The 27,341-nt window shown below is 40.5% G+C and overlaps 2 protein-coding genes and 5 pseudogenes across 2 annotated transcripts, besides 10 other annotated features; all 7 read left to right on the top strand.

The window, feature by feature from the left end:
- Window positions 1–351: 351 nt before the first annotated feature.
- Tb11.43.0001 (variant surface glycoprotein) lies at window positions 352–1,632 on the top strand (the record flags this gene model as incomplete). Its single annotated transcript, XM_824694.1, has 1 exon — window positions 352–1,632. The coding sequence occupies one exon, from the start codon at window positions 352–354 to the stop codon at window positions 1,630–1,632; it is 1,281 nt and encodes a 426-aa protein (XP_829787.1).
- A 214-nt stretch (window positions 1,633–1,846) lies between these two features.
- Window positions 1,847–5,595: a repeat region.
- Window positions 5,596–6,612: 1,017 nt separating this feature from the next.
- Tb11.43.0005 lies at window positions 6,613–8,393 on the top strand (annotated as a pseudogene).
- Window positions 8,394–8,599: 206 nt separating this feature from the next.
- Window positions 8,600–8,728: a microsatellite.
- Window positions 8,729–10,441: 1,713 nt separating this feature from the next.
- Tb11.v4.0032 lies at window positions 10,442–12,064 on the top strand (annotated as a pseudogene).
- A 229-nt stretch (window positions 12,065–12,293) lies between these two features.
- Window positions 12,294–12,343: a microsatellite.
- A 978-nt stretch (window positions 12,344–13,321) lies between these two features.
- Window positions 13,322–14,782, top strand: Tb11.v4.0031 (annotated as a pseudogene).
- Window positions 14,783–14,827: a sequence feature (AT_rich).
- Window positions 14,828–14,954: 127 nt separating this feature from the next.
- Window positions 14,955–15,138: a microsatellite.
- A 1,790-nt stretch (window positions 15,139–16,928) lies between these two features.
- Tb11.v4.0030 lies at window positions 16,929–18,569 on the top strand (annotated as a pseudogene).
- Window positions 18,570–18,584: 15 nt separating this feature from the next.
- Window positions 18,585–18,619: a sequence feature (AT_rich).
- Window positions 18,620–18,669: 50 nt separating this feature from the next.
- Window positions 18,670–18,692: a sequence feature (AT_rich).
- Window positions 18,693–18,765: 73 nt separating this feature from the next.
- Window positions 18,766–18,786: a sequence feature (AT_rich).
- A 1,672-nt stretch (window positions 18,787–20,458) lies between these two features.
- On the top strand, window positions 20,459–21,907 carry Tb11.v4.0029 (variant surface glycoprotein; the record flags this gene model as incomplete). Its single annotated transcript, XM_824693.1, has 1 exon — window positions 20,459–21,907. One exon carries the CDS (start codon window positions 20,459–20,461, stop codon window positions 21,905–21,907), a length of 1,449 nt encoding a protein of 482 aa, XP_829786.1.
- A 232-nt stretch (window positions 21,908–22,139) lies between these two features.
- Window positions 22,140–22,177: a microsatellite.
- A 1,812-nt stretch (window positions 22,178–23,989) lies between these two features.
- On the top strand, window positions 23,990–25,480 carry Tb11.14.0024 (annotated as a pseudogene).
- A 670-nt stretch (window positions 25,481–26,150) lies between these two features.
- Window positions 26,151–26,173: a sequence feature (AT_rich).
- Window positions 26,174–27,341: the final 1,168 nt, after the last annotated feature.

The raw sequence follows: 27,341 nt of genomic DNA, 5'->3' as shown, positions 1-27,341 counted from the left end.
ACGCTTTAAGCAGTCAAGGCAGCAAGCACGTCTCACAAAGCTACAGTACACAGAAACGGAGACGTGTACACTGGATACAGGGGCCACAGAGGCCGCGTATGTGCAACCGCGAGCTGATGGGTTCACCACAACCGCTGGCCCCAACTTGCATCCAACGTGTTCAATGTAGTGGAGCATTTCGGCTAGCTATAAGCAAACACTTTTTCCCAAAGGAAACCTGGAGACGCGGCAGAGGCAGCGGTATCAGTATTTAAAGTAGGGACGACAACTGAAATCTGTTTGAAATACCAAGACCGAGAAACTCTAGCCCTCGCCATAGTCTTCTCTCATCGACAACAATTAACCAAAGACATGCTCAGGAAAGTAGCCACAATAATCGAAATTTTAGCCCCCACAGCGGACAAATCAGCGGCAGCGGCCAATGACAATGCCATAGTTTTCGATGCTCTTTCAGCAGTAATTAGTATAGCGTCTTCTCCGCCTGACGTCGACACGGAGGAAAAAGGTGAAAGCGTCCCAGCGATCCTAGAAATTATAAAACAGCTCAATCTTTCGGTGGCGCCAGAAAGCTTCTACAAACTTTCTTTCGAGCAAAAACCAGACGAAGCTCAGGAATCAAAACACTGGAAGGGCAACAGAGACACGTGGGAAAAAAATAAAAAATTAATCGACAAGGGCGACACGGTGATCGACGAAGTAAAGCTAATGCACCCCGGGCCAAGCCATGAAAGGAACGTCGCAGCGACGATTATAAACCGGACACTAGAGCTGGCACTTGAAAAGCAGAAAGAACTCAAACCTAAAATAACGGCCACAGCAATAAAAGATCTCCAAAACAAAGTGCTGTTTGGCGAGAGCGGAGCACTAACAAGTGACGCTGACAAGCCATTCCCATCAACTGGAGATTCAGCATGCGGGGGCAGCAACCCGACTAGCCAAAACTCAGGCGCCAGCCTCGCAGCCGACTTCGTCTGTCTCTGTGCAGCAAACGGCGGCAATGGGGAAGAGTGCACGGGGGCAAACGTGGGGGCGAGCGTTCAGTACACAAACCCAAACGCCGCGGCGACAGCGTACGGCAAGCTGCTAGAAAAGTGCCCAAAGGCAAAAGGAGTAAAATTCAACGCAGCAGCGGCTGCAGCGGCCAGGGCAACATTTCTAGCAGCCCTGAAGAAGAATGGCAAAAACACACAAGCCGAAGGTAACATACTAGGTGCAGAGGACAGCAAACAATGCAACGGCGGCGCCCAAGGTCTCTGCGTCTATTACAAACCCACACCAGCGGACGGGCACACACCTATACCGTGGCTCGAAGCGCTCGAAACAGCAGAACAGAAGGTGGAAGAAGCCAAAACAAACGCTCTTGCTAATGGAGAAATTTATAGGGCAGTTGTAAACCTCAAACAAACAGCACTGTCAGCGTATCTGCGGGCAATTTCAGGAGATGCACCGTTGCCGGTGGACAGCGCCCAAACAGCAAAACCGTCAGGTTCAGAAACGGAAAAATGCGACAAGCTCAAAAAAAAGAAGGACTGTGAAGAAAATGGTTGCCAATGGGAAGGAAAAGAATGCAAAGAGTCCAGTTTTGCTCCAAATAAGAAATTTTTTATTTTTGCTATTCCTTTTGTGAGTTAGGTAGCATTATAAGGATTAATGTATTTTGAATATTTTTTCTCAATTTTGTAAATTTATTAAATTTGGTAAAATTTGATGTATTTTAACACGTTTGTAAAACCTTTTCGATTATTTGAAAATAATGAAAAAAATGAAAAAAGTGAAAAAATAGTAGATGTATATGATAGTGACCTGTTGTTGTAATGTAATATGGTTAGGGAGTATTGAGAATGCTCTCCGTGTGTTTTGCACACCATCTACACTCCAGTTTGTTAACTGTTCTTATGATCACCCTATGTAACCATCCAAAATGTTTTGGAGTCCCTGTTCTAAATTGAGCTAACATTGACTCAACTTCACAATCTAGCTCCTTATTTTTTTGTTTTTGTTGTATATGGTTTAGTAAAACGCTGCGGTGTGTGCTTAGGTCTCAGCCTTCCGCAAAGTCACATTGTGCTTAATTACATAACTGGCGCGTTATACCTGTGACAATGTTGGTGATCTGTGAACTACAAATTGACGGCATGTGGTTTCCTTTGTTTGCGAGCTCGTCCAATTTAACATTTCTCGGGATACCGCAATATGAAAATACAAACTGAAACGACATGTCTACTCGAAGTTTCATGAAGTGTATGATCAGATTCTATATGCGCCAGAATATGGAATCCGTCACTACCTCAGAACCTTTTTTTAGTGCCATTAATAAACATAACAAGTCTGTAAATATTGCCACTTTCGGTTTTTACTCTCGTTGATCTTTGTTACTGACTTAAGCTTCATAAGTCTTGCCTCCATGGCTACACACTATGCTCTGTAGCTGCACGCTAACCTTCCTGCCCCTTTCTTCACTTTTTCCGCTTTACCTTGTCTAGAGTATATTTTCGCACCGGCACCAGATGATTCGTTCAGTATCACCAACTGACCCGTCCACACTTGATGATCGTAGTCTGAATCTATCTACTCTTTGCAATGTGTGTTAATTTTTCTTTCTGCCAGAAGCGTCAGAATGAAGACCACCTGATGTTATGGTGTTGACGTAAGGTCTCCTCACTAGTTACAATACGCTTGCCGTGTGTGGTTTCTCAGGTCTGTCTACTTCCACATACAGGTGCGACACACTATGCAGTTGCGTGTATAGGATGACCGGGTGGGAACATTTTTTCCACTGTATTGGCTAATCCCTTACCGTTTGCCTTCCTTGTTAAATGGTATTCTATTGCTTGTCTGTGAGCAATATTATCTATCGTGTGAAAACGGGCCTCATTCACAATATCTTCCCGATTCACATACTTTGGAATCCCCGCGATGACATGTGACGCCTGCGCTTGTACTTGTTCAAGGTTCTCCTTTTCTGAAGGAGAAGCATTGAATCATCATACTGCGATACCATAGCATAACATCGCCTGGAATAAGGCTAATTAAGATGCTCAGACGCCGTTTTTACTCGCCCCCATTCATGTGATACAACAACACTTAGTTTCATTAATCTCATATTTGCTTTTGTTTGTAGGGTGTGAGTATGTTTGATTACATTTTTGTGTGGCTGCATTATCATTTAAAGGGGTCTGGGATTTCTCGTCTAATTTAACCTGTACTGTCCCAGCTTTAGGTTTAATGAGTCTCTTTCTCTCACCACAAAGAACGTATACCACCATCTTTCTGCATACACCTCCACATAGTGCTTCGCTGACCAGTTCGCTATACAACTTAATCCTGGTTGTACCTTCTGCTGAATAGCTTCTCTGTCGCTGTTAGAGCATACTATCGTGATTTCATCTGTCAAGAAATCAGTATTTAAGGGCTGGTATGACATTTAATCTCGCTATGAGGGAGGCCATTGCGATAATGAATAGCAACGACCCCAACACGGACCCTTGTGAAATACCACATGTGAGCTGTATTTTTTTTCTTTGAGAAGGTGTTGCTTATTCGTACTACTGCAGTCCATCCCTCCAGAAAGTTTGCAACCAATGCAATGAGGTGCATGTCTACCTCGTATCTTTTTAATGCATTTAATACGCGCCTGTGATCCACAGAGTCAAATGCTCTCGCATAACCCATGAATACAGCGGCAGTTGTCTCTCCTGCTACTCTATGTTTCACTAAGTCTGTGAGTGTCATTACAGCGTCTAACGTAGACCTCCCTGGAAAAAGGCCAACTTGCTGTGGTTGTAGCCTACGTTCTACTGTGTGTCATATTAATCTCAATATAATCCTTTCCTTGAGTTTACAGAGTGTGCTAGTGAGCGTGATGGTCCGGAACGACAGCACACACTTGGCGAGTTTGTTGGGTTCGAGTAGTGAGATAAAAACACCCTGCTTTAATTTTTCCTGCACTCGGTGTTTCTGTAGGCTACAGTTTAAAAGCTTGTGACGCATTTCTTGCTACAGTGGCATAATTGCTTCAACTGTTCACAATGTATATTTCCCTTACAGGGGGCAGTGCTTGAAAAGAGTTCGTTCAGTTCTGTCTCAAGTTTTGTCATCGTTATTTGTGCGATTTCTCCGCTTACTCAATATGCTATACTCATAGGAGGATCATCTGGTGCTTTTGTCAACAGATCTCTCTCTATACATTTTCCAGCTTATTAGCTTACTTTCTGCGTGTTAGATGGTGGTCATTCACTACCAGAACAGGAGATGTCAGTGATCTCGGTGCATACATGGAGTTAACTAAATTCCAACATTTTGTATCGGTCACTAACATCTTAAACATATTTTCCTTCCACCATTTTAAGGATGCGTCGGCGAGGACCTTCCTTCTCTTGTATATAAGCGCATCTCTCTTTGCTTCTCATTTGTAGATTCCCTTATTTTTGTGTCAACTTCTGTCAGTTATCGTGTCTAGAACTGTGACGATACTTCCTTAACTATTCGGTATGATTTTCTTTGCTGCTGTTCGAATGCTTTTAGTCACTTCTTCATTGATGGCATCCACGCACTTTCTCGATTTCCTTAATTTTTTCAACATAGTTACATCACACACTTTTCTAAACTACCGCCAATTTTCTTTGCTCTAAGTATACAACTCCCCTCACGGCTTGGTGATGGTGATCATTTATACACCAATGCCAACACACACCTCAAACGTTATCCAGTAATGGTCACTATCTGGACTGAGCCTTCTATCCAATCTTGTGACTTCACAGTCTCTGTACATCGTGACGTCGGGAGACGGCATTGTTGCCATGTGAGCCATTCTTCTCGTTGGTGTGCCATCATTTACAATTTTGATATCATTTTGTAAACACCAGTCTACAGCACTTTTTTCTGCAATATCATTTGTGCGAAGCTGGTCTCATAACTCGTGATGTGCGTTTGTATCTGATCTTATTATTAGTGATCCAGGTGAGCTCTCAAGGTTCTCAAGCGTGGAGATAGTACTATTGTTCTTCTGTGGGACGTAAGCTGTTTTTATAGTTAACATAAGATCAGATTAAAACATCAGTGTTGCCAAGGCTCTTTTCGGCAGACCCTCCTCCTTCGGACGTTGGATGAATCCCACGCCATCTCTCACTAGATTTAAAACCCCAAAACCATGTATAAAACGTGCTATCCCCATGTATTGGTATCCACCTATTTTTAATGCGGCACGCGCCACCGAGGCCAAGTGTCCCTCCTGCAAGAAAATAAAACCATGTCCTCATGGAGCTTCTTCTCTAAAGCTATCCGCTTCGCATGTGAGATACCCCCAGAGTTCTACTGGGCTCTACAAGTGACGGGACCGGCACTCTGTTTCACATCTCTGCTAAGAAGAGTAAAAGCCTATGTGTCCCAATGGATGCACGCTCGCACATGCAGAGGGAAGTATAATATATTTCTTCACCTCAGAGTGCCGATGCTTCTGCTTGCTCCTTCCCTGGTCGCCGAAAACCTATTGCACGCCCCAATCCTGTCGGACCTTGTTTAATGCGGCCACTTGGCTCCCTCCTGGACGGAGTACTAGACCCTGGAACCACGATGGAGTGGCCGGCGTCACCCGGAATATGTACTGTTTGAAACACAAAAACGAGTATTCAAATCATTATAGACAAGGTGTTGAGTAAGTGAAAAAACAGTGTAAGTGGGAAGTTTCATTTCTATGTTTCTCGCAGTAAAAAAAAGAGAAGTATAAAATAAAAAGGAGGAGATACATCACTGGGTGAAATGACAGTACAGCACAAAGTAGAAGAAAATAATACATCAGGTGGGGCATATGAGACATTGATGTTGTGTATTTGGCAAAGAAGGGAATATTTTTAACGGCTGTGATGGTGCGAACTCTAATTTTTATGCTGATTACGGATTCTAATTCCAAGTTGTGAAGAGGAAAGAGCTGGAACAGAGAGGAGGTATTGCGTAAAAGTGAGGTATCATCAATGTCTTTTTCTCATTAATTATAGTAATGACTAACATTTGTGAGAAACAATATAATATTACTGGGAGGGCAATATTAAAACAATAACTACTAATAGATTATCCTGGACAGTAAAAGAGTAATAACTTAGATATTACTGAATACAGCGCGTATATAAACCAATGGAGCAGCTTTATATGAGTATTAAAAAGTTTATGCTGATACTCTTCTAATTCCGTATTAGTATTTTCGAAAGGCATTTAGACCTTTAAAAAAGCGAATAATTCATGAAAATATGTTTTTAAGCCACAATATGCACCTTGCCTTAAGTAAAAACTGAAAAAATGGCTCTTTCTGGCCAAAAATTACCCATTTCCAAACGCCTTTGACTAAAATTATTACCATATGATTCCAAACAAAATGCAAGATCAATTGCGTCCTGTAGATGCAGAATTACTCGGTTATTTAAAGTGAGAACAAGGTGAAAAATTGGCATATGATATAAACGATTGAGAACCATAAATATTAAGTGTTTTCAGATATAGATATAGAATGCTATAGGTTAGATTCAAAATTAGAAGATTATTTTGCTTAAATGAGTGCTGTTTTTAAGACCTCTTCAATATCACAGAAACTGAAGCCAAAAACAATTCATTTTTCCTCATATGTTACGCAGAATTTTTATACTTTTAACTTCCCACAATTTACTTTTCCGAATAGCGAAATAAAAACACAAATACTCGCGAAGCTGTTTACGAAGCTGGTTCTCATCACAACTCTCACATTGGGATATGCGAACAGCACCAGTGAGAAAGCGAAAGAGTTCATGGATCTCTGTGTAATTTACAAACTTTTAACGGCGGTGCCACCTGAGCCAAAAATGGCGGTAATCGGTCTAGCTAACCAAGCAGAAACTTCCAAGAGCAGAATGAAACCTATCCCAGCAAAAATAATCAACCTAAATTTAACGGCGGCAGAGCCTCAAATGACTGAGGCTCTAAAAGCAAAGGAAAAGTACGGCACAGCAGCCAAGTTGCAGGAAGAGAGCAGTCCAGTCAAAAATCTTTTTGCCGGAATAGACAGCAACTTACTTGACGCCATGATCAAAGATTACAACGACATGCAAGAGAACAATGAGTAACTGAAGGCATTCAACGCGGAGTATGGCCTCCCACTCAGTGAAAGCAAAAGAAGAATGTTCAAACCAAAACTTGCGAGACTGGCAGCCGACACAGAAAAGATTAATACAGAAGTAAACAAATTAGACGCCACAATAACAACAACAAGGCTTCAAACACGAAAAGCGCTACTTACCGTGCCCTACGGCAGCGGAGCAGCAACAACAATAAACTCGCTCACTGAACCAGATGCAGCGTTTGCACAACCAACAAACAAGAAATTCCCTTGGGAGGACTCATCGACCCGAGTAACCACATGCAAAAAAGCAACATAGACAGCGGACCAAGTCGAACAGGCACTAGCAACAGATCTGCTCTGTCTGTGTGTTACCGCCCACTCGACACAAGAAAACCCGTGCGGCACGGCACCTGCAGTGGCGGGAGACTTTAACGCGGGTTCGGGGAATCAGCCGAAAGCAGAAGCGGCATTTAAGATGCTGGCGGGCGCGTGCGAAGCAGCCGCAAGAACGGCAGAAACGGAGGTCACAGGCACAAACATAGTTGCGGCAAGTGAAAATTTTCACGCTGACCTGGGGACTAACTGGATCGCGCAGGCAAGCCTGGGAAATGCGGCAACGCACGCCGGCAAACACAGGGCTTTATTCGGCGCGTACAATGTGGCATCCACGTCGCAAACCACATGCGACCACACCGGCGGCTCCGACTTAGCAACCGCAAACAAAGGGAATTTCATAGACTACGTTAAATTACTGAAACATGAAAAAAATATAGCATGGATCAAAGCGCTCCAGGATGCTCAACAAAAGTTAGCACAAATCAGTAACGAAGCACGGGCAGCCGCAGCCTAGGTAAAAGAATCAGAGACAATTGCTACGCAAATGGAAGCTTTTTTGCGTACGGCTGACATGTACGTCACCGGAAAGTGCCAACACACCAGCAGGGGGAGTCACAGAACCCATAGTAGAGGAACATAATAAATGCGCTATATTCAACAACAATGAAACGAATTGCACAAACAACGGATGCGAATATGATAAAAAATGGAATGTAAACCTAAAAGAGGGACAGTAGGAACAGCCGCAGGAACAACAACAGGAGATGGAGCTTCAGCTAGATGTGCAAAACACGGAACTGATAAGGCAGTTTGTGAAAATGACAAAACAGGCGATAAACAAAATTGTGCATGGAGGAAGGGAAAAGAGGGTGAAGATGAAAAGGAAACAGAAAAGAACCGTAATAGTAGCTTTAATTTAAATAAGAAATTGGCTCTTATAGATGCTGATTTTGTGAGTTTAGTAGTAATTTAGAATTTTAAGGACATTTTCTCAACTCTATTAAATTATGATAATTTTCTAAATTTTCAAAAATTTGGTATTAACACCCTTTGGTGACATTTCAATAAAATATACATGATTATAGCCTCTAAGTGTAGAGTAGAGGGTGACATGGTGAGAAAAATGAGTGATATTCTAACTATATTTATTTACTTATTTTATGGACATCATTTATAGTTATAATAACAGCAGTAATAATAATAATGATAATAATATTAATAATAATAGGAAAGTGTTGTGAGTGTGTGTATACGAATATTATAATAACAGCAGTAATAATAATAATGATAATAATATTAATAATAATAGGAGTGTGTTGTGAGTGTGTGTATACGAATATTATTATGAGGATGATGGTGGAGAACGACTGTAGACTGAAAATAAAAGCATTAAAAGATATAAAGGACATAACTGTGTAACTCGAGTAAGAGAGTAAGTGAAAGAGAGGAAGAAAGGGAAATAGAATATGCGTTTTTTTAACACAAATGTGATTACAACTCATTATTTTACACAAGGAGATGATGGATATGTAAATGAAGGAAAGGCGGAGTCCAGTTTGCAAGCCAAATAAAGTCAGTAAGCTACCTACAAAAGAAGCAAAGCTACGCAAAAAATTAGGGGAAAAACATGGTGAAATGGCAGAATAAAAAACAGCACACAAAAGAAGAAAATAATACATAAAGATAATGTACTTCACATTTTACTCACAAAGTGATAGATTCTATTTTATAAATGTTGATAAATATGTTTTTAATGAGATGGTGGAACCTAATACCTAGCCGTGAAGAAGTAGTAGATGCAGGAGCAGAAAGAAGGAATTACGTAAGTGTAGTAAGTAATATAAAATTCTTTTACTCATCAGATATAATAATAAATACCAATATTTTCGCCAAACAAAATAATACTATGAGTATTATTTTAAACATGAGACTACAAATGAATTACCGTGTATAGAAAAAGAAGAATGAAAACACTGAAGCTACTCAAAGTAAAGCATATTATGTGATGTTAGTGTTAGCAGCCTCATCGTGGTGTCAGGGTCTAGCACCCAGGAAGAATTAAAATTTTCAGGGGAAACTAACTGTTACCACACGAACACTGGCATATCAGTTACAGTGAGTGATGTCTGTGGCGCCAGGGCAAGTGTACTTTTGGACGTTGAAGATATTTATGTATGTGTAGCGCAAATCATTCCGAGAAAAAGTGGCTACTTCATGTTTCGCAGTTAAGGACCCTGTTCAAAGGGAGTCAATCAAAGTCGCATACGCGCCACTAGCTTTACAGCTAGCGGCTGACTTCGCAGGGTTAGATGCCACAGAAGCTATAGGCGGAGTAGCAGGCCGAAAAGGAGGCCGTCTTTTTAGACCACCGTGCGACTCTTTGTCACAAGCCACTGTCGATGTGGGTAGGCAATAACCTCCACCTAAGAGGGTTTTAGTGGTTAGTGCCTCGTTCTCCAGGGCTGAGTTCCGGACTATCATTCCATGTGATATGGTGTGCATATACGCATTTCCTCCTCTTAGCTAGTGTATTGTAAAATTTTCGCCCATTAATATGCACATTGAAGAAAAAAGTCATACAAAAATGCGTCCAATAGCATTCAAAAAACACAACAAAACTACTATATGCACACACAGTGAATTCAAAAAAAAAATAATCTACAGAGCGTAACTAACTGCAAGAGTAGCTTCAGGAATAGCGCATGAACTGCAAGTGGAAAGGGGAACAGCATATAAGTTAACTGAAAGGAAGCTGCACTTTAATCAGTTGTAGATGACAAAAACAGCTTTACACACTGAGAAACTAGTGCTTAAATCGAAGACCACTGGGAAAGATATTTCTATGGTGAAGTAAACGAAGCTGTATGGGCAATCGAGAGTATTTGATAAAGAGAGAATAGTTTATGATAAAGGGTATAGAACGGGCAGGTAGAAATGGGAAGATATTGTTTTGTGTTTGGATTGTGTAACTATGCGCCACGCAAATCACATTGATTAGACCAACGTTCCCATGTGTCCGGAACAATACGGACACAACTTGAATGTCCCATTTGATCCATCCTAACTCAAGTTAAACACAAAATGAGGAGGCGAATGCAGATGCACGAACTAGCAAGAAGAATCGCTGCCATACTGGTGGTGTTTCTGGGTACACTCGCCACTGCGCAATCAACGGACCACGGAAGCTTAGCGGCGGTCACCAGCACATGCGCCGAAATCTATTTTAACAAGAAACTGGCAGAACACTTCAGTACCAATATCCAAGAATCGCGGCAGCGTCTTTCGGACCTCAACACTGAGACGCGCATGTTTTTTCTCGCGGCGACAGCAGCAACCGACAAGCAGGCGAAGATGCTGTACACAGCCCTCAGCTCAATAGCAGCAGACGCGGCGATCAGGCAACAAGCTGCATTGAAAGGAAAAGCACGGACGCTACAGGAGGCAATTGAAGCGCTGCAGAAACGGAACGGCGTATTAGGGCAGCTGCTCACTGGTCCCACGAAAGCGATCCAAGCAACCGCCAAGGCCCAATGGACAGGCACGGGCGCACAATGGCTAAGCGCCGACGGAGCAGCGGAAGGAAAATGTGTCGCCACCTATGCAACAACGGGGGAAACAGACGACGTATGCGACAATATGGCAGCTTACAAGGATGCCATAGACAAGCTCAGCGCCGAGTTAGGGGAACTAAAACACCTAGCACTAACGCCAAACACTGAACCCCAACCCATGCAGCTTTCTTTTGACATCCACATGCAAGGAACCGCCGGCAGCGTCAGTACAAACGGCCCTAAGGGAGCCGGATACTGTGGAGCCAGCTCAACAACGCCAGCGTCAGTGGTAAACGGCGTAGGCGCAAAACCAAGTGCAGCCCCGGCGGCAATAAAGGTGCCAGCCAAACAGGCGCTAGGAAAGACAGGGCCGGACGACCCGGCCTGCTTCGTCGACAAACAGCCGCTTAAACTAGTAATTACAGACAAAACGCTGTTAAACAAGGTCTGTAAAGCCAAAAAAGTCCTAATAAAACAAGAGGCGAAAGCAACAAGTCTGACGCGCAAACAAATAGCCAAAGGGGCACCGGCAGCGAAGATAGCTTTCCTGCTCACGAAAGGATCGGTACCTGAAACGGCAGCGGACGCGGACTGGACAGCCGCAATAACGGCAGTATACGGACCAAATACAACCGATATCAACAAGGAGTTCATTGAACCCTTAAAAGATGACAAAATAACGTACAATGTGGGCTCCACAAACGCCGACCCAGACATAGTAGGGGTCTCTAACACTGCAAATTTTGGGGAAGCAATAGCAGTTGTTTTCTGGAAAGAAAACAGCAGACAACAACAAGCTAAACCTAAGACCACTGCAGAATCAAAAACTACAGAAAAATGCAAGCCAGACACTGAAGCAACTAAATGCAAAGAGGAAAAAGATTGCGAACACAAAGAAGGAAAATGCAACCTCAAAGAGGGAGTGAAGGCGGAAGAAAAGAAAGAGGAGAAATGTAAAGGGAAAGAGCAAAAAGAATGCACCAAGGCTACTGATTGCAAATAGGATGGAAAAGAATGCAAGGATTCCTCTATTCTAGTAAACAAAAATTCGCCCTGATGGTTTCTGAATTTACAATGATTGAAGTATTTTAATATTATATGGATTTATACTGAATTTTATAAATTTATGAAACGTTCTAAAATTTGCTGCATTTTAACACTATTAAATAAAAATGTGGAAATTGTTCAGAATATTAAATTTTGAAACTCAACAATATGAAATCTTTGTACGATAGAGGCACCTGTAATTAAATTAATAGGATAATAGGGCATAAAAAGCGGGTGCTATTTTGATTTGCTTATTTTATAAATATTAGTTATGTTAATAATAATAATAATAATGATAATAATAATAATAATAATAATAATAATAGGAGAGTGTTGTGAGAGTGTACATACTATATTATAATAAGGGTAGTGTTGAAGAATAAATGTACTATAATAACAATAGAAGCACTTAAAGCTATATTTATGTGCAATAGCAATAAGATGCGTGTGATAGAGAGAACGAAGAATATTATTAAAGGAAAGAGAGAGAAATGTAAATAAAACATGGTTAGTTTTAATTAAAAAAGAAATGAATTGAAAATGCACAGGAGATGATGGAGTGGACAGAGATGGAGGGATTTAGTGATATGTACATGGCTAACAAACGTTTTACGTTGTGTGCTATGATAGTGCTCTACACAGGAAAAAAACGAATCAACTGTATTCACGGCTCCACAGAAAGGCGAAGGAGGAACCACAGATTCTCCACATTTTACTCAAAAATAAAGTTTTGTAACTAGAGAGATTGTAGCAACTGTGGTTTTTATTCTGCTCATGAATACTGATTTCAAGCACTTAAGCAAGAAAGTAACCGTTCATAGTGTAACTGCAGATTTTCTGTTAATATAAGGACAGAAAGCCAACAGGAACCGATTTATAAATGCGCTATAAAGATGGATTGGCTTATCTTTCTAGGGGTTACCAAGTAATTTGGAAAATAGACGACTATAACTGCGGTCCTTAACAAAAATGTCACCGAAGCCAGCGGCAGCGGATACCGCTGCGATACTCAGTAGACCACAGAATTCGTTTATCTGGATCCACATGGCTGAGGTTAGCAGGCATCAAGACAGCACCATCCGCCGTGCGCCAGCACAAATCGAAAATAAAGGAAGCAAAAAAACAATTAAACGGTGAAAACAAAATTTTATAAAACTTATGCGATGTTATTTAACTACACAAACGCCTTCATTCGCACAACCACCTTGTCAACCTTAAACAAGGTATAAAACTTCACGCCGTAATTGACCCAACTACAGGAAGCAGCTTAAGAGAAGTGCTGTTAAACAAAACGAATGACAAATCATAAGACGTTAATAATTCTGACGCGTGTGTATGCCTGCAAGCAGTAGAATCGACGTCGGTCGGTATACTAACAGACAACTTGAAGAAGGCATGTTCGCTAGCGCAGAGCCTACGGGAAGCTGGGCAAAAAGCTAACCATGACACAGCCGCCAGACTTACCGACGTGGAAACATTAAGCGACCTGGCCGAAGACCTAGCAGCGATTGTTAGGAGCTCGCCCTTGGCGGCAAACAGTAAAGCCAAGCTTGTGGCCGAATTGGCACGGCACAGCGCAAAACAAGCGCTAAATATAGTGAGCAGCAATCTCAACAAAATATTCGATCTAACGGCAACGGCTGCGAACATCGCAGGAAACATACAGGAAAGCGCCCACCTTTTACTCAACAGCAAAAACGCAGGCACATCGGAGTGCGTCAGCGACGCAGCGGAGTTCGCAGGAGTCACAGTCTCGTCCACAGCCATACCAGGGTGTCTCAAGGCAGGCGGCGACTTCGACGACGGCGAATGGCGACCAAATTTGCAGGCCGCCGACATACACGCAGCTGTGAACGCGCTACCGAGCGGCGACACCGGCATAACAGGCAGCGGCAGCACATGCAAACTTATGCACTACACCGGGGGGCGGTCCACAACCGGATCTGTAGGCACGACCATGATGGCCGGTCTAATAACTCTAGGGGCAAACGCGGCAAATGCACCAACTTTCACGGCGGGCAGAACGGCGCAGTTACTATCAACCTCCAGGATCGGCAAAGTACACACAGCAGCAGCTTCACTGTCAAGCACCATCGGAACAGCGACGCCCGCAGCAGCTAAGCTTCTCCAGCTAGTAGCCACCGCCGAACCGGCGGACCTAACCATCGATATCGCACAGGGCAGCCTAGGCGATAATTACCCAGCAAATGTCATCACAATAACGAAAGAAGAAACCAAAGCCATTCACAAAATGATTAAAAAACACCGGGCAGACAAGGACACAGAGCAGCTAAGAAAAGCAAGAGACATCTTCTTCCGAAACGACATGGAAGTGAACAAAACGGCTTGTGATCTCGGGGAAAAGTTAAGCGCAAAACAAGATTGTGAAGTAACTAAAACAGACCCACAAAAATGTGAAGGAAAGGATCAAGGTGAATGCGACACCAAAGAGGGTTGCGAATGGAATAAGACAGAAAAAAGTGCAAACTCACAGAGAAAGCAAAAAAAGAGGCAGAAAAATCAAAACAACAAACAGAAAGAAATGATGGGAAAACTGACTGCTCTAGTCACCAGGATCAGAAATCTTTCGAGGCAGTGAGCACAGCAGGCAAACCACCTACCTGTGGATGGATAAGTGGGAAAGAAGGCGAGGATAAAAAAGCAAAAGGTTAAATGCCGAAACGGCAGTTTTCTCCTTCATAATAAATAGAAGCTAATGGCTTTTGCTTTTTTGAGTTCGATATAATTTTAAGGATTTTTACTCAATTATATGAAAATTTGAATTTTTATATAATTGTAAAAAAAAAAAGATACACTAATATTATTTGATAAAAATGTACAAATACAGAAACTTCTAAAAACTTGAAATATTAATGAAAGTAGGCTCTGGTTTTAAAGTAGCAGAGTGAAAGGGTATGGGATATTAGTTAGTTTTGTAGTAGTAGTAATAATGATAATGATAGGAGAGTGTTGTGAGAGTGTGCATATACAAATATTATAATAAGAGAAGTAATAATAATAATAATAATGATAATAATGATAATGATGATAATGATGATAATAATGATAATGATGATAATGATGATAATGATGATAATGATGATAATTATAATTATAATAGGAGAGTGTAGTAAGTGTGTGTATACGAAAATTATAATAAGAGTGGTAGTTAAGATTAGATAGACAACAAAAATAGAAGAACATTAAACAAAACAAATTGTTCAAGGAGTATATAAAAAAATTGAAGGGTGAAGAGGAGTATGAGAGGGGGAAAATATGTGGAATATGCGATGTTTAAAACAACAAACATGTCAATGGACATTATCATACACATCGAGATGATGGAAGAGACAGTGAGGGAACGACGGATTCCAGTACACCAGCTTAATACAGTCACTACGTCATTCGCACCAGCAGCAAACGAAGATGAAAAAAGATAATATACAACAATAAAGACGAGTTGTTGATGATACCATGGATTTAACTCACAAATAGACAAATTAACAGTCGTAAATGATATCGATTGTGACTTTTAGTCTGCTAGCTGGTCCTAATATCCAGTTGTGAAGAAGAAACAAAATCATAAGAATTGTGAATAAGAAATTGGGTAACTGTGGGGCAATATCACAGTCTTTTTCTCATTTATTATATTAAAAGTTGCCAACATTTGTTTCCGAAAAATTTATGTTATATGGGGGAGAATTATAAAGCTATGGCAACGTTTTGAACAGTATAAAGCAAAATAAAAAATAAATTTGTAGACTGCTTTAAATAATGAATTTACAAACTGTTGGCAGAGCTTTATTAACTGGAGAGAATCAATGGTAACTACCGGCGTGTCCGGATTGCTATAAAGGCGCCACACCGAATAACTCGAGAAATACGTAGACCATATAAATGTGGTAGCATACCAGTAGCAGCCCACACGTGTTAGCAAAGAAAAAGCACAAGGGACGACACTTTCTGGCGAAAAAGTGCCCTGTATTAAGAATAGAACCCGGCAAACACCAGAACAGCGCGACACGAAGCCAAAGCGGAAAAGCAACCGGATTCGTGAAAAAGCCACCGTTAATTTGCTATTATGGGCGCGAAAAAAACAAATAAAACTGAAATATATATATAATTCACTAGCTGCTATAAATGTTTAAATTTAGAAATAGAAAATTTTCAGTGATTTTTAAATACAGGAACTGGGATGCGGTAAAATGAATCAAAATTTGATGGATAAAAAAAGACGGTTTGAAATTTTTTAAGTGGAGGCAACTTATAGTTTTGGATTACAAAGTAACTGTCACCAGGCAATAATTTCTTCTCCGCTAAAAGAAACGTATCGAAAGGGATTCCAGAAGCATTCACACCCACAACAACAAGACTATATACACTCAAAGCGAATCCAAAAACCGAAACTATTTATGAAGCATGATTAACTACGATATTAGAAGCGGCAATAGCGTATGATCTGAATGCAAACACGAGGCTAACGACGGAGCTAACTAGAAAATAGCTTCACTTTAGTCAGGACGTGGTCACAAAAACAGACAAACTAGTTGCTAAACTTGTACTGAGAGTCATGGTGACTTGGGAAAATATTACAGCAGTTCAGTGAAGCAAATCCACATGCGGAATTGAGAGTGTTTACCATAGGGAAAATATATGGAGATAGGAGAGATAGAGAGAGAGGGAAATACAGGAAAAAGATGTTTCGACTGCAATTTAAAATCTCACTCGCAAGCGGCAAAAAAACATTGGACCAGACTGCACAGTAGCCAACGCCGACGACTGAAAAACGAGACAAACGTTAGGATAACCACTAGAGGCGCGTGTCATAAACTTCCTTTTCAAATAAAAAAAGGTGAATCTGTCGGACCACCAGCAGTGAAAACATAGCAAAAACCGGAATTGAGACGAATGTCTAACATCACATAAAAATGTCAACAATTGTGAAGCCAAACCTACCGCATAGAGTTACCCCCTTACAAGAAAGACCACACAAGAAAAAAATGTCCAAACTCGCACTGGTGCTGACAACACTAACTTTGCAGCTGGGCGCCGCAGGCACGATCCACAACAAGAAAGCCCAAATCACTACAGCATGCGGCGCCAGCGACTACCTTCGTGGCCTTGAAATCAAAGCAGGTAACGCAGTGCGTAGCGCGCTAAACAAAGCAATTCAAGCAGCAACAACAGCCACGAAGATAAAGGTTGCGGTCGCCAGCACTAGCCCCGAAAATCAAGCTGCAGGCCGTATAATAGTGGCACGAATCGACGAGGGAGCCATTCGCGCCATGGCCACAATTTTAGCCGAAAACGAGGCGATAAACGCAGGCGTTTCCGCAATTGGCCGCCTAGCAGGTGATCAAGAAGTAATTGCAGAGCTGCATTCACTAAAGATCGCCGATGTACCGACAGTAGCAGCGGCTTCGGTAACCGCCGAAGGAACACACCTGAAGATAACACCCAAGCTAACAATAGCGACCAAACCAGCATGCATAGCCGACGACAACAGCAGGAAAAAAGACAAAGAAAAAGACGACGCGGATATGAACGCCCCGGACGCAATTTCTCTTGCAGTATTAACAGCGGCAGAACCCGGGGGCTACGGCGGAGCCCTCACAGTATGAAGCCACGGAACACCAAACACGCAGATAAGCGGTATTTCCTGCGCCGGGAGCCAGGCATCATTTGGAATCAAAGGCGGCATGGTGTTCGCAACATCGATCAAAAAATCAACAAAAAAAGAACCCAAACTAGACAGTGAATACAACGCGGACACAACAACGAACACAGTCCCTAACGGCCCCACGATACCAGCAGAACTGAAGCACCTACTAGAACTGGAGAAAGCAGTCGCAGCCATAAGCGCGATTAGCGTCGAAACAGACGCAGCAACCATAACAAAGAGCAGCGACATGTAAGAAGCGATCGCTAGAGCCGTTGACGGAGACTCGGCGACATATGCCAACCCACCTACAAAACCCAAAGTTGACGCCTTAATTAAGGCAATATTTGGCGACAAGGCAGAAAATGTGAAATCGACAATAGAAAAAGACCTCAAGGACCTAAAACCCCCAAAGGATGCGGTAGGTGGAAATGGGGAAAAGAAACTTGCAGAAATAAAGGACCCGAAAGCACTCGCGGATGCACAAATCTATTACACTATCAAAAACATCGTCGCTTACCAGGATGGACAGAAGAACAGCCAAGGAAAAACCTCATGTCCCATCAAAACTGAAAAAGCAGAAGAACCGAAAAAAACAGCAGACGAATGCAAAAAGCACAAAACAAGAAAAGATTGTAAAAAGGAAATTGGTCGTGAATTTGATGATAAAAAAGATCCGAAATGCTATCCAAAAACTGAAACAGATAAGACAGATTAAAAATCGTTTTTCATAAATTTTATAATTCTATCAGTCATGTATTTTCTGCTTTATTTGTGGCATTTTAAAAGAATTCTTGCTCAAATTGTGGTATTTATGAATTTGAGAGAATTTTCTGAACTTTATAAAATTGCCATAATTTGATATTTTTTGATATTTTTTAATGAAAATGTGCAAGTTAGTAAACACTTAAAAAATACATTTTTAAAAAAATATGTATTAAAGTAGCCTATGGGTGTAGTATCAGGGTTTAGAATATGAAAAGCAACTGCTGTTATAAAATTTTTTATTTAATTACCTTATGGATATTGAAAATATACTTATAGCAATGATAATGACTGTCATAATAATGATAGGTGAGTGTTGTGAGTATATAAATAATAATATTATTGTAAAAAGAGTTGTGAATGCTAAACAAAAAACTAAAACAGAAGCAGTTAAAACTATGGAAATGGTGAAATAGGAGTGAGCAAGTGACTGGAGGAGAGAAGGTACGAGGAATATTATTAAAGAAAGCACAAAAATATAAAGAGTGTATGTGATGGAGATGGGATTTTTGCAGTTTGAAACAAAATGTAATGATACATATCATCGTGCAAGAGGAAATCATGCCCTGTATTTACTTGAAATGGATAGGTATTATAGCGCTGAAATGGTCGAGCTCGGTTTCGATCTGATGGTACCTCCTAATTTCCATTTGTGAAGAATGAAAAGAAAAAGGACGTAGCAGAAAGAAAAAACTGGATACGTGTGATGTAACGCAGGATAATTCTTATCATATGTTGTAATATGCACTAAAATGTGTGTAAATTAATACAATATTATCGATAGGAGAACTTTGAAACTTGAACTGTTAGTGGATTACCGTGGACAGAAAAGAAGATTTAGTACATGATGCCGCTCCAAATAGTCCATGCATCAAGTTACAAGGAACTTTCTGAAGTGGAGGGAATTAAAGAAAATACACAACCAATTCAGTATTAGTATACTGGACAGACACTAAGAGCTTTGAAGGATGTGTTGCAGACCCATAACTAACAGTACGTAATAACAAAAGAAAAGCGACAAAAAGCACTTTAAATGTTTTTAAATTATAGATTCTTATCCAGCTGTTAAACAAATCACAACATATGATCACAAAAAGAAACTTAAGATCAATTGCATCTAGGAGAAACAGCAATGTTACACGGTTATTTCTAGTAAAAGTGGAATATACGAATCATGATAGGATGAACTAACTTGCAACACTTAGATGCTAGATGCTTTGTATGTAAAATTTTTTTATAATTGTTTGTGTAAATGGAGGTGGGAATTGCTGAAAAAAAGATAGGTATTTTATAGATTGGCAGGGGGCATGGATTGACTTGTTTAAGGTAGTTATTGTTGAGTGTACGAAGTCTAAGCAGAATCTACCACCGAAACTAGTCAAAGTAGAGTCAAAAGGGACGAATCAGTCAAACAAAAATGATGGCAAAACAGAAAACTCAAAAACAAAACAACTGAAACAATGTGACTAACTGCAGCTATAAAAAGATATTTGGCTAAATAATGAACATTCCGATACGACACAGAAAGCAAATGCTACGTATTTACAACAAAATTGTTAAAAGTAGCTGAACAAATTGAAAAGAAACTTGTATTAATTCAGAAATGAAAAAGAAGCTGTAGAAATCGACTATAATTTTAAAGAAGAGAAACGATGGAAACGTGTCAAGGACAAGGAAACCAGTCCACAGAGTAAAGAGGGTAACAAGAAAACAAAGCAAAAACACAAAGGTCACAACGAAAAGCCAGGAATGTAAATTAACAACGTCTCTGCTAAATACTAAAATAATTTTATATTCAACAATAAGGTGATTGTTTTTCGATCGAAAATTGGCATCGACAGTGCCGAATCGGTTTAGGGGAAAAGAAACTTACATTGTAAATAAAACGAGCCGCATACAAAACAGAAAACAGAACAAAAACGCGAGTGGCTGACAAAGTGTTCTACTGTAGCGGCAGAAAGCACCACTTCTACCCCTCCGCCAGATTTGCTGCAGAAAAAAAGTTTAACCAGGAGAATGAACCGACTGTCTATAACAGCTATTTTAGTAATAAAAGCAGTCTTTGTTGGCGCAGACGACGCGAAGGAAGCGGATCTGACCACAGTCTGCCATGCAGCCCTTTACTTAGCAGCACTAGAAGAACAGCTGGCGACAGAAGTAGAGGCCGCGAAAACAGATGTAATTGACCTGGATAAGCAACGGCGCCGACTAACTTTGGCGGCAGCTATAGGCGCCGGTACCGATGACGGCTGTTTGTTAGCGGCCGCAGCGGCGGCGGCGGCACAACACACCAAAGCAGCAGCCGAAACGATAAATACTGCAATAAAAAACAAAGCGGAGGGACTAAGACACCTAGCTCAATTCACCAAAACAGCGGAAGCGGCCGTGAAACTTGCAAACACAGAATTCGAAATCGGCAACAGCGCCCACAAAAAAGCGAGTGGCACGACAACGGAACACAAGTTAACACCTAAGATAAAATCGACAAATCTATGCGAAGTCAAAAAGACCCAAAACAAGTGGCAAACAGAAAGCAAAGAAATCAAGCCGAAGCTTGTAGAGAAATTTATCACGGTCGACACAACCAAACTACTGGACAATATAAACCCATCAATCATAACAGTCACATACAATAGCGGGTGTACCGGCAGCACCAGCTGGACGAGCTGGACCGGCGCAAAGACCAGCTGCGCGATCGACGATATAACCAATGTCGCCAACGGCCCAACGGCCAAGCCGGCAGAAGCACCCGACGCAACGGCGGGCACGCCTAAAAAAATCAAGATATACAAAGATAACAAACCTGAGCAAGGGTGCGAGCCGCTGGCCACAAACGGCGGCAAAGATGATGACCAGAAAACGAGCCTTTACAAAATTTGCACAGCACTAACAACCCAAATAAAAATTCCAACACCTCTAGACCTCACAGGGGCGGCTCTATCAGAAATTCCCATAGTCAAACAAGTGGCAAAAGGGTGCCTCCGGCAATACAAAGACAAAACGGAAATGAAGCCAGCAGATGAGGAGAACATGACAACATTCCTGAAAGACGCTTATACTGATTCCACAACCAAATTTGAAGCAAAGTTCAAAAAACTACTCGCGGATACAAAAATGCTAGTCTACAGGGGCGGCAAGGTACAGCCCGTTACAATCGACACTATCATCGACGACACCGAAGAGCACGATGCATTATCCAGACTTCGAACAATTCGGGCCGCATCAGCACAAGCATCGGACAAGAGTGTTAACACGACAAGCCAAAAAGAATTAGGTAAAGACGCAGGAGATAAAAAAGACGGGGATAAAAAAGACGAGGAGTGCAAAGGTAAATTGGAGACTAATTGTGACACGACAAAATGCACTTGGAACAAGGAAGAGAATGAATGTAAAGTTAAAAAGGGCGCGGCTGTTATTTCAGCTGTAATAAAAGCACCTCTTTTGCCTGCATTTTTGCTTTTCTAAAGGAAATTTCCTCCTCATTTTTTCCACGCTGAAATTTTCTAATATATTTTAACACTTTCTAGTAAAAATGTGAAATTTTTCAAAATTATGAGAATTTAAAAATATGAAACTTCGACATAGTGCGCAACACTAGCATATAGGTATAAAGTATCAGAGTGATAGGATATGAAAAATGAATACTATTATAAATTTTTTACAAACTTGTTTTATTTTGTTTAGATTTGTAGAGTTTTAATAATAATAATGATAATGATAATAATAATAATAATAGGAGACTGTTGTAAGTGTGTGTATATACGAATATTGTGGTGAAGGCAATGATATTGAAAACAGAATTGAAAGGTGAAATAAAAGTGCTTAAAGCGATGACAAGGGTGCCATGTGGTCAGTAAGTGGTGCAGCGCCTAAGAGTAAGGCAAAGAAATGTGGACTATGCCCAGTTTCATACACAAACATGAAAATCGGCATCATCGTCATCATATACAAGGAGATGATACAGGCATATCAAGTATAGGTGGGTTCCAGTGTACGGGACACATGGAGCCTCTGCAAGTAAAAAGAAGAAGCAATTCAAGTATTAGAGCTCTGAAATCACCGAGTCAAAATTCACTAAAGACGTATGTGAAGAATGCATTATTTGTGCTAACAAAACTAGCGCAGACAAGGACCAATTTGGCAGGGAGGATTCAGCTGAAAATGACGCAAAAATCGTTGAAAAGTTTTTTCGCTTCATAACTCCCAAGAGTGCCGGAGCGACACACCCTAATAAGCTGATGAATGTCCCCAATATTTCATAAAGCAAAAATAGATCCAGCACTAAACTTATACAGATCTTCCACATGTGGAAATATGCATTAAATAATCGATAAACAATCACCAATTAAGATTCTATCCATCAACACATAGTGTTAAAATAGTTAAACATAGTGAAACATACACTTAGACGAGCTTGTGAAGTTATTAGAGAAAAAAAGCATTTTTTGTTCTAGAATAATGACAGGTAGAGGTTTGACAAACGAGTTTACATGGAAGATTTAGGAGATTAGAAACGGTTTAACTTAGAATAATGCAGGCGAATAAGATCTAATAGTAAAAAACCATTAAAGAGCACCCATTTCGAATTTACACTTGTTTTCATAAATGCTTTCTGTATTTATGTGTATAAAAAAGCAAAAAAACATGAATAGTAATGGACCTAAAAAAGATTAGGTTCATTTGAAGGCAGACCGGTGTATTAAAAAAAGAAATGCACTGTATCATCAACAGAAAAGATTAGAGAGGAAAAAGCTAATGTTAGACGCCGCTGTGGGAGTGGCAATAGTGGCGGCAGCAGGAAAGAACCTCGGCACGAGGCAACACTGACGAACAGTGCTGCAAACAACCGCAAATTTTTTTACGAGGCTTTTGCTCGGGAAAACACTTCTTTAGTAACGGAACTTTCTACAAAGACACGTCTTGAGGAGTTAAAGAAAACACGAGACAGCAGCGTTTTGACATCCAACATGTATTTAAAATAAGTAATTTCACCAAGGAGAAAGGATCAAACCATAAAAATAGGGGGTTGTAAATGGTAAGGTCGACATGTTTAACTACTTAACATATAACTCAGCATAAAAGTCAGAGAGAAAAGGAAATTGAAAGGAGTAAGTCAAGCCCAAATGTGTTTCGCACGCAAGACCAAGGTATAGCCACTGGAGCAGTGAGCGTTTTCTAAAGAAGACCAGGCTTCGACACAAAGTTCAACCTATAAACAAGTATCCTTCAGAAACAAAACGCCGTTTTGTCTTATCTTCATTATCTAAATTGGTTATATGAAACAAAAGAGTGCACAAAGAGGCAGCAATAACGACATCTGAAAAAAGAAAGAAGTAGAAATCAACAGGCGCAGGCAGGGAACAACGTGTCAAGCAAAACTTCGTACCAACCGAATAAAGGCTTCGCTGTCGCCACCGCCGTGGCAACCAGTAAGACAGAGCTGCACAAAGAAGGTCTGTATTAAAAAGACAACTGAAGTGCAGCAACGCTAGTCAGAAAGTTCAGCGGGCACAAACGGCAAAGCAAGGACGAACTCACACAGCAACGATGCACCGTCGAATCTGCGCTGTAGCGCTGGTAGCAGTTGGCACCGCAGCATTAACGTGCGACGCCCAATTACAAGAGTTAACCAAAACTATAGCGGACGGTTGCGACTCAGCGGACCACATACAGTGGATGATATCGCACATTGATGGCATAGTAAATCAGCAAGACAAGCAGATTGAAGAGGGCGAAAAAACTCTGGCAAAGGCAACAGCAGCTGCACAGCTAACAGCACAGGCGGGATCAACCCTGTGGGCACCACTACTGCCGGCAATAGCCGAAAAAATTGAAACAGCAAAAGCAGCACTCAGGGGCGCAAAATCAACCATCTCCGCTCTGGTAAAAAACTTAGCCGAACTCAAAGGGGCAGAAGAGACTGTCTAAGAACTAACTGACCTGGAGCTCGACGCACACACACAAAACACAGCACAGAACTTCCTAACTGCCAACGGCGTCCATCTAATAGCTGAAGCGCTAAGCAAAGACAAACCCAAGTGCCACGAAAAACTGACAGCAACGCCAAGGACAGCAGCCACGGACGCAAGACAACACACAACAAAAACAACCATTGACGTGTTCCAACTGACGACAATAGCAAAGTCGACAACAGCGGCCATCGGTCCGAGGCTATGCAGCGGCAACTCAGACCCGGGCACGGCCTGTGAAAGCCATGACAGCTCAAGTCAGACAACACTGAGGATCAACGGCGGCAAACTGCTAACGGAGAAGAAGATAACTTACGAATCGGAAAACGTCAACAAGCCAGACTTTGCAATAGCGGGGGGACAGGATAAAACCGTCATTCCACCCACAAAATATGTACAACAAAAACTTGCAGGCCTTTCCAAAATCACAGCAACACTGGAGACACTAAACTTCAAAGCGGCGACGTTAACATCAATTGGGATGACGAAGGAACCAACCTTCAAGAAAATAGCAGCAGCGATTTAGTTACCCGATGTCAGCCCAAGCGAGCTTCAAGGCAAAGACCAGGACTTAACACAACTGGTCGAAAAACATTATGGCAACGAACAAGGCACATTCGACAACAAAGTGTGGGGCACCTTAGCTACACTAGGGATCCCAAAGGCCGCATTGCTGGCAACAGACGAACAAAAGGTAGGGTCCACAGACAACCTGGCACAGCTACAAGCAGCCGTGGCTTATTCCATTATTCAGCTAACAAAATCAAAAACTGGCAAACCCTCAAGCAAGACCAACACTAAAGAGGAGGAAAATGGTAACAAAGTAGATGCATCAGCAGAAAAAACAGGAGAAAAGAAAGACGGGGATAAAAAAGCCGAGGTTTGCAAAGCCACTGAAGGAAAAGATTGCGACAAAACTAAGTGTGATTGGAATAAGGAGAAGAATGAGTGCAAAGTTAAGGAGAGAGCAGCTGTTATTTCTGCTGTAATAAAGGCCCCTCTTTTGCTTGCAGTTTTGCTAAATTTTCTAAAACTTATGAAATTTGCTATTTTTGAGAAAATTTGTTAATATTTGATATATTTTAACACTTTTGTTAATTTTGGTAATTTTTTGGAAATTTTTTGGTAATTTGAAGAATTGAAAATCTGAAATTCCGTCATGTACGTGACCTATGGGTCCAATTTAATAGTGTGAAATGGTATTGAAAATGAGTGCTATTCTAATTTTGTATTTGCTTTCTTTGTTTATTTTATTGGTATTAATCAGGATCATAATGGTAATATAATAATAATGATAATGATAGGAGAGAGCAGTGAGTGTGTGAATATACGAATATTATAATAAAAGTAGTGGTGATGACTAAATAGTGAGTCAAAATAAAAACATTAAAAAATAGCGAGGGTAATAGAGGACTATTAAAGTAACGGTGAATTGGAGAAAGAACAATTAACATTATTTAAGGAAATAGAGACGAATAAATATTTAAAAAAGTTTCTATACGTATTTCTTCAAAAACAAATATTAATATGTGAATAATTATTTACAGAATGTGATGGAAATAACAATAAGGCAGAAACAGAAGGAAGTGCAGAGAGAGTGGATTGCTACGTTATCTACAAAAGCGAAGATAGAAAAAAGGATAGAAGAAAGATATTTCAGACTTCAAAAAGGTGAAACTGCAAGAGTATACCACAGAAGAAATGGTAGATGGTGAAGAACAGATGACGATGCATATTTCATTAAAAAATTAATATATTTTTTGCAGAGATGACTGTAAAAACTGTGTTTTTTATTCTGATGGCAAATAATAATATCCAGCTGTGAAGAGGACGAACCGAATAAAGTAAAACAGATTGGTTATGTGTGTAATAATTTTGAAGTCATATTCCCATTAGATATCGTAATAAACCGCAACATTTGTGGAAACCAATATAGTACTATCGTGATTAGAATATTACAACTATAACTTCAAATGAATTGACGTGAACGTTGAAAAAAGAAAAAATGAGAAAAACACTTAAAATAGCGAATTTATAAAACAGTAGACGATGTTTATGACGAGAGAGAATCAGTGGCGACACTTCTCCAATCCTTCTTTTGAATCCAGATGAGAAATTTACTTCTGTCAAGAAGCGAGTAACTGATTCACATCAAAGCTGACTCCGATAGAGATTTACCGTCGTATGGTAACAAACGAAAAACGTAAAGGAAGGCAATTTTCGGTCCCAAATAATCAAGGTATAAACGGCATCAGCCCAAAGTGAATTCAGACACGCACAAGTACAAACAAAATGTCAATTATGTCCGACAGAATAAAAAACAGACCATTTATTCCGACACAAAGTGAAGCATGTGAACTAGCAGATGATATAAGCCACTGAAAATCATCAATTTTCAGTGTTTCATAAACAGATATATATAGAAAGACCCTGCTTCTAACTGAAACTGTAAACGTGTCATACTACTACAACTGAGGTTAACTTTTTAAATACTTTCCATTGGTTTATGTGGTGAAGCTGAACTTTGAACAAGTTGAACATATGAAAAACACAGCAATTTAGAGTGATAATTTGCCTATTTTCTTAGTGCGCTACTTTTCGTCATTATTATAAATTTTTCGAATGTTTATAATTTTTTGTGGAAGAAATACGTGCTGTTTTTGTCTTTTTCATTTTTGGAAATGACATGACATCATTGATTTGACTTAAAATTTTTTAAATGAAAATGTTTTTAATTCTTTAATGGAATTTTAAAAATAGAAAACTGTAGTTTTGTATTTGTTACATATTTATCCAATTTAATTTCTTTCATTTTTTACTTGGGTATTAGATAGCGGTGCGGTTGGAAGGTTGCAGTATCAGGTAGCTAACAATCTGTGGTTTTTTCCTACCATTTAATGACTCACACCCAAAGGCGGTTTTACAGGCCC

The sequence above is a fragment of the Trypanosoma brucei genome (assembly GCF_000002445.2).
Source record: "Trypanosoma brucei brucei TREU927 chromosome 11 chr11_scaffold01 genomic scaffold, whole genome shotgun sequence".
In the NCBI taxonomy this organism is placed as follows: Eukaryota; Euglenozoa; class Kinetoplastea; order Trypanosomatida; family Trypanosomatidae; genus Trypanosoma; species Trypanosoma brucei.
The sequence above is the reverse complement of the archived record's forward strand: the minus strand, read 5'-3'. Positions and strand labels throughout refer to the sequence as shown.